Source organism: Oreochromis niloticus, linkage group LG15 (assembly GCF_001858045.2).
Source record: "Oreochromis niloticus isolate F11D_XX linkage group LG15, O_niloticus_UMD_NMBU, whole genome shotgun sequence".
In the NCBI taxonomy this organism is placed as follows: Eukaryota; Metazoa; Chordata; class Actinopteri; order Cichliformes; family Cichlidae; genus Oreochromis; species Oreochromis niloticus.
The window spans coordinates 23,486,185-23,498,818 of record NC_031980.2 but is presented as its reverse complement, the minus strand read 5'-3'; the positions used below and the strand labels follow the sequence as shown (position 1 = coordinate 23,498,818).

Sequence of the window (12,634 nt, the reverse complement as noted above, 5' to 3'; positions counted from 1 at the left end):
ATCCTGCTATTAAACAGGCAACTCTTCCAGAATTGACAGAAAACCTGCCTTTTTATGTTTGCGATGACACACACTTCACCCTCACTTTTTCTCTCACTCTCATTTGTGGATGCAATTAGCATTGAAGGTTAACGTTCCCATTAGCCAAATCCTGAAAAGATGATTTGAATCACATTTTCTTGCTTCAATGTCAGATTTTTCCAGCTTTGTTTAAAGAGCAATATTTAAAAAGGATTAAATTTAATGGACAGTAAAAAATAATGTTTCTGCAGCATATTAAGGACGCATTAAAGAAGCTCTGCCAGACCATATGGGCCTGTCAAAAACACTGAATTAAAGCCTGCTCTGTTAGAGCTGCAGTTCAGTAAGCAAGGATCTCGGAGTGGCCTGGCGCGTTCCCTGCTCGGTGGGCAGTCGGTCACTGTGTCTGCTCCGCATTACAGCAGGAATTTCTGCCGAGGATCAGCACCTCCTCGGGGTCTGATGGGAAGCATAACATTTTCCTAGCTGCATACATCCCTCCAGCATCGAACCCTCTGGATCATAAAAAAGTCTAATTGCAAACAGAGATCTTTGAGACACCTTATAAATGGGAAATATCTACTTTTGCATGACTAAAGACACATTTGGTCAGCAGATCCTCAGCTCAGTAGTAATCTGTGGGAGCTAATGAAGATATATTCTTATGGTGATGCCATTAAAGCTCAGTGCTGCAGCATGTGAGGGGGTCATTTGTGCAGTTTATATATGTTCATGTCAACACTTGATCGCATGTAACTCTGCTCCACATTACATTCCCACTGAGACAGTAGGGAGTTGAGAAAATGTGAGCCAAGCATCTCTAAATAATTTCAGCGAATCATAATCATCTGTGCCGAGTTTCAGTCCCACAGCGACGGCGACTTCAATTCCCAGTGACAATATATAAATCAAAGTTTTAGCACTAATCTAAGCGACACTGAGACGTCAGAGATCAGAGAACGTCTGCTCTGCAGGCCTGCTAACGAGCGCGGTGAGAAGTTTGTTGTCGGCTTTTACCAGAAAGAGTGACAGGAGGAGATTCGGGTTCATCCTTGAGAGTTGTCTTTTCCTCTCCTGCAAGAGGCAAACTCTCTCCTCCATCAAACATCCCAAACACAGCGACAGAGTACTTTGTTCCCGATCTGAGGATAAAGGGGAAAAGAGACAAACAAACATCATGTTCACAGCCTCTAAAGGTCGAAATGGGACTTTAAAGATGCAGCTCCTGTTTTTCAAACTAAAAAAGAAAAGCTTTGTTATATTTTTGCACTGTAAAACACACACACACACACACACACACACACACACACAATAACTCACACCAAGTTGAATTATAACATCTATAAAACTAAGCTGCTAAAATCAACAGCAAAAAAGAAAAAAAATAGCAGCTAAGTGCTGAATCATTTACTAATATTTACTTTTTTTAACCAAAGACGTGGAACTTTACCAAGTTGTTTCATCTCAGTGGTGAAGATTGCTGCTTCTCTCAGTTCTAAGCAATTTTGTACAGCATAAACAATCAGATGACATCATAGCTGTAGGAGGGTGTGCTGAAACCTAAATGTTTGACTTCAGTCAGATTCGCAGCACTGATTCAAGAATAAATGTTAGTTTGAAAGCATAACAAAGCTTTATTTGATTTATTAAGGGTTGAATTCCAAACTAAGATGTAACTTTACCCTCGAATTTCAAATTAAGAGATTCCCTTTGAAGGAATTTTCTCTGAAAACAATGTGTTTGTGTTCAGTGTTACTCAGACAAAAGCAAATTGTAAGTTTAGCAGATACACTGTAAAAAGTTATGTTAGCTTAAAATGCTATTAGCCAGACTTGGTTTTACCAGGTTTTACCTGTTTTTTTACAGCATGCCTGCTGTAATCAGAATATAATCTGAAATCATTGTATACAACGTAGACTACAAAAGTTTCTTTTTGGAAAAGCTTTACAGTTTTACTACTGTGCATCAACCTTATACCATGTATTCAGCTAGTTAAGCTGCTACCTAAACGTTAGCACTGTTTATGTGTTTAACACATATACATAAAGTCTAAGCGCAGAAAAACAACTTCCCCACATCAAAATTAATGATTTTTGTGCAAACATTTACAATTCTATCAGTCTTTGTGCAATCATGCAGTAATAATTCACTTCAATTCAATTTTATGTACCTAGCGCCAAATCACAACAGTCGCCTCAAGGCGCTTTATATTGTAAGGTAGTAATATAGAAGAATACTGTCAAAAAAGGTCCTGTACTGTATCCAGGTCCCTACAGCTTTCCAGTAGAAACCCATACCACAATCCGTATTTTCATAGCAAGTTGTTAGAATCAATATCTAACATGCATCCCTTATCTTTAACCACATTAAATATTTTTTCACCACAGCAGACCATCTGCCTCCATCTCCAACCCTCTGTATGTCCTCCATAAAACTTGTCTATACTTCCTCTTTTCATCCTTTCATCTCTACTATACAAAGAAATATTCATAACTTAACAGAAATGCTGCTTTCCTCTCTCAGCTGAAGCTCATTTAAAATAGAAAGAGACAAAGAGGAAAACTTTTCTGTGGTCAGACGAATGAGAATTGGAAATCTTTTGGAAAACATGGACATCATATTCTCCAGACTTAAGAGGAAAGAGACCATCTGACATGTTATCTGTACTCAGTCCAAAAATCTGCATTTCTGACAGGAGGAGGCATTGATGCCCTTGGAATTGGCACCTTGCACATCTGGAAAGGCACCATCAATGCTGAAAGGTATTTACAAGTTTTAGAACAACATATGCTCCAATCTAGATGTCTTTTTCGGGGAAGGCCTTCATATTTCAGCAAAACAATGCTAAACTGCATACTGCATCTACTCCAACAGCACGACTTCATAGTAGAAGGGTCCAGTGCTAAACTGACCTGCCTGCAGTCCACCAGCTGAGAACATTTGGAGCATCATGAAACCAACAATATAACAAAGAAGAGTCAGGACTGCTGAGCAGCTAGAATCCTCTATCAGACAACAATGGGACAACATTCCTCTCCCAAACATTCAGTAGCGGCTATCCTCAGTTCCCAGATATTTAACTGCAACTTTCCCTGATACTGCTGGGTCAAACTACTTTCTGGACCAAATCCTATTGTTGACAAGTTATAGAAATTATGAGTTCTGTTATCACAGTGTCCATTTAAGCCTTTTCCTGTTGACTGTCTTATATATTTGTTGTTTCCTTTTAAATGGAATTTTCTATGTAAGCCATGAAATAACTCTGAAAGCTTACCTGAGTTCCTCTAAAACAACTGTGCTATCGTAGGGGCCAACAAGGAGCTCCCCAAGGTCAATATCATTCCCTGTGGGGTGAAAGGTGACTTTGTAGCCCCTGACATCCCCAGGTGCTGGATCCCAGGACACTCTGAAACTGGTCCTGGTGGGCTCTGAGGTCAGAAGGTTCCTGGGACTCTTGTACGGTGACACTGAAATAGAAGAAATCAGCAGGAACTTCAGGACAAACTCGCCTAGAACTAAACTCCAACTCTTGGCGAAGGTTTTTAAGGATCAGCCACGCCACATTCAAGCCAGTTTCTCATTAGTCCATAATACAATTCCTTGAACCCGGTGTCGACCGTTAGGAAGCCCAGTGTCATGCCATGTGTTAGTAATGCTAGCGTGTGATTGAGCACGTGTTTATCTGTGATTTTAGTGTTCTCGTGAGGAGGCGCTGCAGCACCTGTGGTGTGAAAAATACTCCTCTTAACAAGTAATTTAAACTTGAAGTCAGTCCATGAAATATTTGGTGGGAAAACGGGAAAAAAAATCTGCAACTTGGAACAAAGAAACATATTTTTTTCCAAGGCACCGTGACTTGGTGTGAGGTTTCTCTGAAAAAATGTGAATAAATCTTTAAATATACCAGGTTTATCCGCTGCCTGGAAAATATGGACAATTCTCTAGTTAACTTCAGTACTGAGGATTAAACCCTGGAGGCTACACATCCTCACACATCCTTAGAGTGGGCCTCAAATTTACTTTTTCTCATTATGTAAAAGCTCCTTTAAAATTAGAGCAATATAACATTAAAACTTTCTTACAGGAGTATTTCTTCTTATAAAAATGACTGAATGAGTAACTATGTGCCCATTGCATCCAGCACCTGAGCTAAACTCGTCTGAACTCAGTAGATTTGAACTTTTTAAGCTACTACATTTTTAAGTGTAATGTAAGGAGCCACTCAGCAGCAGATTTTTTAATCGTTCAGTTCCACCAGCGATCATATTTTTAGACTGAGCACAGGTTTAAACGTCTTGGCTAAGATGGACATGTTTCTGCAGTGTGCTGTCTCTCAGAGGGTTGAATTATGGACCAACGTACGTGTCGTTCCTACTCCTTGCCTTGCTTTTCCTTCCCTGCGCTTGTAGATGGGTAGAACGGTGATATTGTATGTGGTCGCGGGCTTCAGATTCTTCATGACAGTAGAAGTGGCCTTTGCAGGGATTTTCTGGACCACTTCTTTGCCTCCATTGTGGGGAACGTACTTCAGCCGGTAGTTGAGCAACTTGCCCGGTGCCGGCGTCCACGTGACTCTCATGGTTTTTTCTGTCTCGTCTGACACTCTCAGTCTTTTCCCATCAGCAGACGCTGAAAACATAGAATGCACTTTTAATACTGCAACAACACAATTCAGTATCGTTAAAGAAAAACTAGTTATACCGGTTCCCATTTAAATATGTTCTGGGGAAACGTAATCAAAGTATATTTGACTTATCCAGGGTTTGTTTTAAAGCAGAAACCTGCAGGGCTGAAAAATGCTAAAATCTGCAGTTCCCCCGATGCCCACTTGGGGTTGGCTCCAAAAACGAGTCAGTCCCCTCAGACTCCCATGTTAAAATCTCCAACAGCTGAAATAAACACATTTACAGGCTGCTCCAAAAACAGTTTTTGCCTTTCCCTCTTTATGACACACGTATTGAGGATTATTTTTTCTATAGTTCCCCAGTTTATATTTTATCGATGTTTAAAGTTGTGCAAAATGGTAAATGGCTCATGGTTATGGTATCACTGCCTTTTGCAACATGCCTTTGCATAATCACAAATAATGTGGCTTATTGTGGCATTAACTGAACTAACAGCCCTTCTACTAAGTCTGTGTTTTAGTTTTGTTTGAGTGAAATTCTTGTGTTTCTAGTGTTTTATTCATGCTACTTAGCAATAATTAGTTTAAGTCTATGAACACAGCTTTCACTCCACCATCTCTTCTAAACATGGTCACTTGTGGCTTCACAAAAACTCAGCTGGCAATGCCATTATCTTAAAATCGAGGGTTCATAAAGGATCCCACAAATTAGTGGGTGACATCAAGGTGGATACGTCCACTTTGATGTCAGTATTTTTAGACTCAGGCCTTTTCATCCAGGAAGTCTCTGCACGGAGCCAGGCTCTGTTTTAAAGGCTGCCAATCACAGCACACACACTGAAAGGGCAATTCCATATGGTGTTTTTAATTATTTCATTTGATTTGTCATGCCCCTTAGTTATTTCTGCTTTCTCCTTACTTTATGTTCCCACTATTATCTTTTCCACCTGTGTCTGATCATTAGATAATGTGACTCTGTCATATTCCCAGTGTTCATTCCTCGCCTCTCGTGTGTGATCTTTGACCTCTGCTGTTGCCAAACTGCTTGTAAGTCTCTGTGCTTTCTTTATTTTTGGAACGCTGGATAGTTTCTGCTCTTTGTCTTACTGCCTGTCCTCAGTCTGCTCCAGCTGCTCCTTGGTGTCCGACCTCTGTTCTATTTACTAAAACCTGGATTCAGGATTTTTACCTGCTAGAGATTTTGTCCTGTTAAAAGGGAGCTTTTCCTTCTCACTGTCATCAAAGAACTTGCTCTTAGGGGATCATGCGATTATTAGGGTTTTCTCAGTTTTCTTTGCAGTATTGTAGGGCCTATCTTACAATATAAAGGGCCTTGAGGATTTGGCACTATATTAAAAAAAACTGAACTGAATTGAAAAATTGAATTTAATAGAATCTGATCAAATGAAATTTACTTGATTGGTATACATTCACTTTATACCAATCATATTTTCCTTAATGATTAATTATTAAATTAACCTGTGATTTTATACATTTTAGCTTCATTTTACTCAAAATAATTGGGTGAAGGATCATTCTTTGAGTCTGTATAGCTAAAATTTTGGTCTCAGCTGGACTTCCAACCAGGCTTGTTTCAGAACCCAGACCCAGCTTAATATAAATAATAATGCACAGCCACTCTAGCAGAGTCCAAAAAATAAAAACTGGACGTGAGAAGCATAGGTTCACTTTCATCCTGAAGCTCTTTTCATGTAAAATGTACTTTTTGCCACATTTCATGTCCTCCAAAAACACTCAGCATTGCTGCCATAAAGCTCATTCAATATTTCTTTATCTGAACCTTTCCAGCAATCATCTCTTCTTTCGGCCACGTGAAATATCCCTCTGTATTCCCTCAGTCGTCGTTAGCATTCATAACCGCGGGCCTAAATGTTGAGTAATACTATCAGCTACCTGCCAGATGTAATTGGCTGTAAATTAGGCTTTCACCCAGAAGTGATCGGTTGGGAGGAAATGGTAACCACATTTTCCTTTTTGCCCCGAAACAACAGAGAAGCCCTGTGAATTAAAATTAAGTCATTCTGACAATACTGCTAGCGATTACAAAAACTCTGCGAGGAAATAATATGTATATTTAATGATCCCGGGGAAAGTTTTTCAAACTACTTGATTTCACTCTGGAGGATTTTTATAGGTGGAAAAAAATACTGAATCCAACTTCTCCATGTGTTGATGGATTTAAACAAATCTAAAACAGGAGATTCAAATTTTCTGCTGGAAAGATGCAGAGGGAGAGCATGAAGTAAGATGCGATAGTTTATCTGTGCCTTCTTTGTTTTGGGTGGCCCATGTGTGTGTGTATGCAAGTGTGTGTGTGTGTGTGTGTGTTTAATTTCCCATGTGTGCAAATGAAATGAGGGACGCGTTGACATTTTTAGAGAGTGCCTCAACTCGGACACAATAAGTGAGCATGCAGTTCACAGGACACCCACGCTGTAGTCGTGTTATTACTGAGAACGCAGCACAAGCAATTCTGTCACCGAACTGCAGCTTCGCTTTAAATCTCGGCCTGAAAATAATCTACACTGAAATTTTTAATTTAAATTTGGACAGCTTCCACCAACCAGGAACCAGAAACCCGTTGGAGAGTGCCAGCTGTATGATTATGTAAGAAATAGATTTTGTTTTTCCTGACAAAAGGAAGCATTGAATCTGTTCTGGCTCACGTTCATGAGCTTGCAATCAGAACAGCGAGTTTCAGCCAAATGTCTGAGAATAGTGAGGATGTCATTGACTTCCCCTCTGAGGGTTAAAAACACGGGTTCGTGGCCTGAAAGCTACCTTTTAAACATCTGGACTGATGCTAACCGGATGATCTCAGAGTGACTAATCACTGTGATCTCAAGCAAAGCACTTTAACCCCCAAATAAAGATTATTTATTCATTCAAAGACAGGAGGATACACAGGTGAGGGTAAATTTCAGGTGATAAGAACTGATCTCAAAATTAGATCTGCTTCAGCCAGAGAGAAGAAAAATTTCTGGACTCCTTTTTAAAAATGTATAAATTGTTAAACACGACTGACATCGCCGAGCAGCCCTCATGTTGAGCAAAGATAACTTTTTTGGGACCAAATAAAACATGAACTACATCTGAAGTAACTCATTACTCACCCTATTATACAGATTACCCTAAATAGTGAGTGTGCCATTGTCGTTTTCACCCTATATATGTTTAGAGTTAAGCTTTACTTAAAGTATCCCACAACATACTAGGAAAAGTAATGAAGTCCAGCTGATGGTCACTGCCCAAGAAGCAGACACACTGTGATGTGCCAAAAGCTGCTGATCTTGTTTACCACGACCTTTATGGCAATTTCATAACTTATTAAATCAAGTCATTTAATATTGAACTCTATTCAAACAGTTGACAAGTCTGGCTCCTTTTGCACAAAATAAGTTTTACAGGGAAAACAATGCTCTGAAGCGATTTCCCAGTGTTTCCCAGCTCCGTATTTGTTTAGTGTGACATGGGTTAGGGTGAGGTGTTAGGGTGGACTCGACATTAAAACAATTGGAGGGTTAATGTGTGTTAACAGAATATTGGACTGAGGAACTTGGGCCCAAAGATGCTCTAACCCAGAAAGAAGACACATTACAAGCTGCACTAATGATCCTTTTTTTCATAACTCTGCTGCCAGATTTTGTGAGTATGTGCCGCTGACAAACGGACAGCTCCAGAAAAAAAAGCTGATCCCCCCCCAAAATGCCTTTTGTATGTTTGTGGCTTGTAACAGAAGGGCCAAATATTTACTTGTGTGACTGCGGAAAGTGAAGCTGCAATCATCAAGACATAAAGCTAATGTGGAAGCGCCAATAACTGCAATTCCTCTAACGTCCACTTGAGGCTACCAAAGAAACTAGAATCCAACAGGTGGTCTCATTTTGCTGCATCCACCTTTTATGTACAGAATATGCTCAAGTCCCACCTCTATCTCCAAGTGGGCCAACGCCCCCCTCGCAGCTAAAATTAAAGGTTTAACTATCACCAAGATTTGCTTTTTTTGGGTTCTGAGAAGCTGTAACTAACAACATGTTTGTCGGCACCGGAGGTGTCAGTGGAGATAATGGTTGGGACAGTATGATATGCCCTCTCCTAAAGTTTAGCATGGTCTTCTCTGAGTGGGACACTTTCAAATCACACTCTGGTCACTACCTAATGTCAGGATGTCAGTTGTCAGATGTCAGACCATCTTGGTGTCAGTAGAAAGGGCACTGCTGACTGTAGGTCCCACCTTCCTATTAGAAGTTGGGTAACACCATGATGTTCAGGCAAGGTCACAGCACTTACGTCCAGCACTCTATCAAGACCTATTCCACCATGACAAGTGAGACCACACGGGAAGGTTTGCTTTCTGTTTACTACCGGTTGGTCCAATCTGTGATCTGGTTTTTGTTATGAGAGTCAGATCAAATAGAAACATATGTTTGCTCACGGTTAACAATTATTTTGTCTGTTCTTTCATAAATATTTCCTGTAACTGTCATTGATTATATATGAATTTCTTTATTTTTTCAGCGTTCATCCTTTTGTGCATGCATGCATTTTCTCTTACTGCTAAAGATGAAAGACTGAAGAGTCTATTAAAGGTCTTACCATCTGTGATTTCTGATCCCGTGAGTGGCTCGCTCTCTTTGTGGGGGTAGGCGGCAACCACAGAGACCTGGTAAAGTGTCTCTGGAGTCAGACCTTCCAGCACGGTGCTGGTTTCATCTCCTGGCACTGTTTTTTCTTGGATCTCCTGGGAAAACATCGACTTCCACTGAACACGATACGTATTCACATTCCCAGGCGCCGCTGTCCAAGACGCCATGAAGCTGGTGTCAGTTACATCGCTGGTGACCAAGTTTTTAGGAGGACCCCCCTCTGGAAATAACAGTTAAGCAGTGAATTAATCAAAGGAACGTGACACAATAACTTATACTGTGTATAAAATATAAATGGCGATTGTTGATTCCACAGTTTTAGTTTTGGACACCATAGCTCTTAAATTTCCTTTCAAATCATAGCAGATGTTTTCAGACTTGACTGTGAGCATTTTTTATACCATACAGTCACATTGGCAGACATGTTTTAATGTTCTTTCCAGTATTTGTGACTTCTATTATTTAAAACCATCCTCCCTTTTAAACAAAGGGACCATATTGGACGCGCTGCCAGATCAAATTATTTTTCAAAATGGAAACTATTAAAAGGCAATCGAGTGGACCGATCACCACAGCCATAAAGGCCTGAGAGGACGGCATAAACACATGTGAAGAGCTGTCCAGTGCTTTTTGTTCATGTTTTTGGGGATATTTTGAGATTTTTCGGCATCATTAGTGAGTGCAGAGCATTGGATAGGGGAAAGAAGAAAGACATAAAACATGTCGGGAACCGCATGACCTCAAAGTGTCCAAGCACCAACAGGAAATCTCTTTAATGTAATTCACTGGATGTCTTTGCTTCATCAAATCATCACTATAGTTCTCCTTTTATTGGAAGATCTTCTGCTGAACACTTTGATAGCTCACTTTTTTCAGCTTTTTGCTGGCTACTCTAGAGTTAATGGTTCGTGAATGTCTCTCTTGTGGGTTTTATGAACCTTTATAACAATTTATCAAACAGCAAAGTCCTTTTTCACTCCATATTTTGCCTTGTTCCCATGTGTAACATATCTTATTATTATTTCTAGCCCTCTCTGAGTGGATTAAATTTCTATTAATTATTACGTATTGAATATAAATCAGTTATATTATATTTTTGGAAGCCTTTAAACATCAGATCCAGATGAAAATCAACCCTTCTGATTAACGCTGGCACATTCACAGTTCCTTTTCCTCTGCTGATCAATGACCACTGTTTATGTCCTGAGTCCTGAGTGAGTTCAATATTATTTTTAGCAATAAAATTAATCAACCAATAAAGGGAAATTTTCCAGTAATTAAAGCTGTCCAAATTCTGCTTTGCTAATTGTGGAACTGTGGAACATTACAAGCATAGTTTTAATTACTGGATACCTGGAGATTTGTTGTGGATACTCACGGACTAACTTGAATGTTGAAGTCATAATTTTTTTTTTTTATTGCCTGTTTCCAGACCTGTGGGGTTAAAAATAATACTGCAACCTGAACTACAGCACATTTTCTTTTTCACAAATATTTAAATGCAACTGCAATAAATGTAGAAGTCCTTAACCAGGGAACATGGCAGCAATGCTTCAGATCCGCTTCTGGGTGCCAACAGTGGAGCTCGAGATGCACAGGAATAAGATTTGTCTTGTTACTGGGATTTCTTCGTAAACTTTGTTTTTGGTCTTTTTTCGTGGAAATTTGTCAGAAATAACAAAACAGTTTCGGGATTTTTCCAGATTTTTGGTCTTGGACTTTCCTGGAGGGGCTTCGCATCAGTCACGTTTCAAAATTACCTTATTTATCTGTCAAACAGAAGGTTTGAACAACAAATGGGTGTGTCTCATTGCCAGAGGACTGTGACTGAAATGACCAAAATAAAACACGTGTGGGTGAATATGTCTGCAGTGAGTTTTTACAGAGATCGTTTAAAGCCTGAGGTTATAAGACACCAATTCTGTCCTAAAACTATGAAAAAGGCAGATAAATAAACATAAAGGGAGGTTTATAGAGTTACGTTAACCTTTTACTCTGATTGCATCGTCACACTAAGCATCGTTGTCCTTACATCGTGGCAGATGGCTTCCCCTCCCTGAGCCTTGTTCTTCCTGTTAAAGGGGAGTTTTTCCTTCCCACTGATGCCAAGTGCTTCTGTGCTTCGGATTTTTGGGAATATCTCTGTGTTATTGTAGGGTCTTTAGTTTACAATATAAAGGCAACTTGGCTTGAGGCAACTTTTGCTGTGATGTTGTACTATACAAATAAAACTGTCCTTCTTCCCCACTCCCCCTGCTGACCTACGCATACCTGGGCCCATGCGTGCTTTTGTCTCAGCTCAACTCTCTACACCCTCTCTGCTTTACACTAATTTGCTCATGAAAAGCGCTCTTGCACAGCGCAGTGAGGTTCATTGTTTTATAGGATTTCCAAAGAGGCAGCAGTCATTGAGGAAACGTTGGATTCCATGTGTGGGCGCGGTCAGCGATCAGAATATTTGTGTACCATGTCTGAGTTCGACTGCCGAGCACCTCTTCAACCAAGCCAGGGCAAGGCATAGACCGATCCCACCAGTTAAACAAACTGAACTTTGGGGATCAAATATGTTTTGGCACAGTGCTAATAAACTCAGTGATGGTAGAAGTGACACGGACTGTAAAACTGGTTCATGTTAAAGAGTTTTCAGATGTTTTAGGACCTTAACTCAACTTCATGACAGCTCAGGCACATATAATACAGACGGATATACACAAACCCCACAAATCTACTTTGTGTTGCGTCTCACTGTTGGGTTGCCTGTTGCCTCTTACTGACATACAATCTCCTCTTCTTCCATCATTCACAAATATTTCCAGCAATCTGCTGTGTCTGGATAGAAAAGTGAAAGAGGGAGGGCCAATATTGAATTATAACTCTTCGTCTGTGGCGATGAAGTTTCCACAACAGGATAATTATCACCAAATATTAAATCCAGCTATATAATCAGCGCGATGAGCGTGAAATAAATCACATTCAAGCTTTTTTGCCAGTCGATACAGATTTTTGGAGAGAAGGGAGGGAAAAAAAGGAAAACTCCCTGCTCAACAATATTTATAGTAGGAAAAAATGTTTCTGGTCTCTATTCAAAAGAAGAAGAAAATTCAGAATGCATATTTTTAAATCTAATGTTGAAAACGTGTATGTGCAAACTCAAAATAATTAGAAAAAATGAGAAATAACTCAAATTAAAAGGGAGCCTGAATGTTACTGAGAGCAGGCCACTGATTTCCTGCCAAAATGATGGCGGAAATATCATTTTTATCGTCTTTTTAAATGTGCAAAACATGTGGCCAAACAGAAAGACAAGCTCTATTAGTGAATT

The 12,634-nt window shown here is 39.8% G+C and overlaps 1 protein-coding gene across 4 annotated transcripts in view; it reads right to left on the bottom strand.

The window, feature by feature from the left end:
- col12a1b (collagen, type XII, alpha 1b) overlaps positions 1-12,634 on the bottom strand; it is a 148,755-nt gene that overhangs the window by 104,670 nt on the left and 31,451 nt on the right. For 3 of the 4 annotated variants that reach the window (XM_013272239.3, XM_013272237.3, XM_013272238.3), the window contains exons 13-16: positions 9,263-9,532; positions 4,384-4,650; positions 3,296-3,488; positions 1,039-1,163 (exon numbers count right to left, since the gene is read on the bottom strand). The exons of the other annotated variant lie outside the window; for it this stretch is intronic. In XM_013272239.3, coding sequence (XP_013127693.1) covers positions 1,039-1,163; positions 3,296-3,488; positions 4,384-4,650; positions 9,263-9,532 — 855 coding nt within the window. The remainder of the gene's footprint in view (positions 1-1,038; positions 1,164-3,295; positions 3,489-4,383; positions 4,651-9,262; positions 9,533-12,634) is intronic. 4 annotated transcript variants of the gene reach the window in all.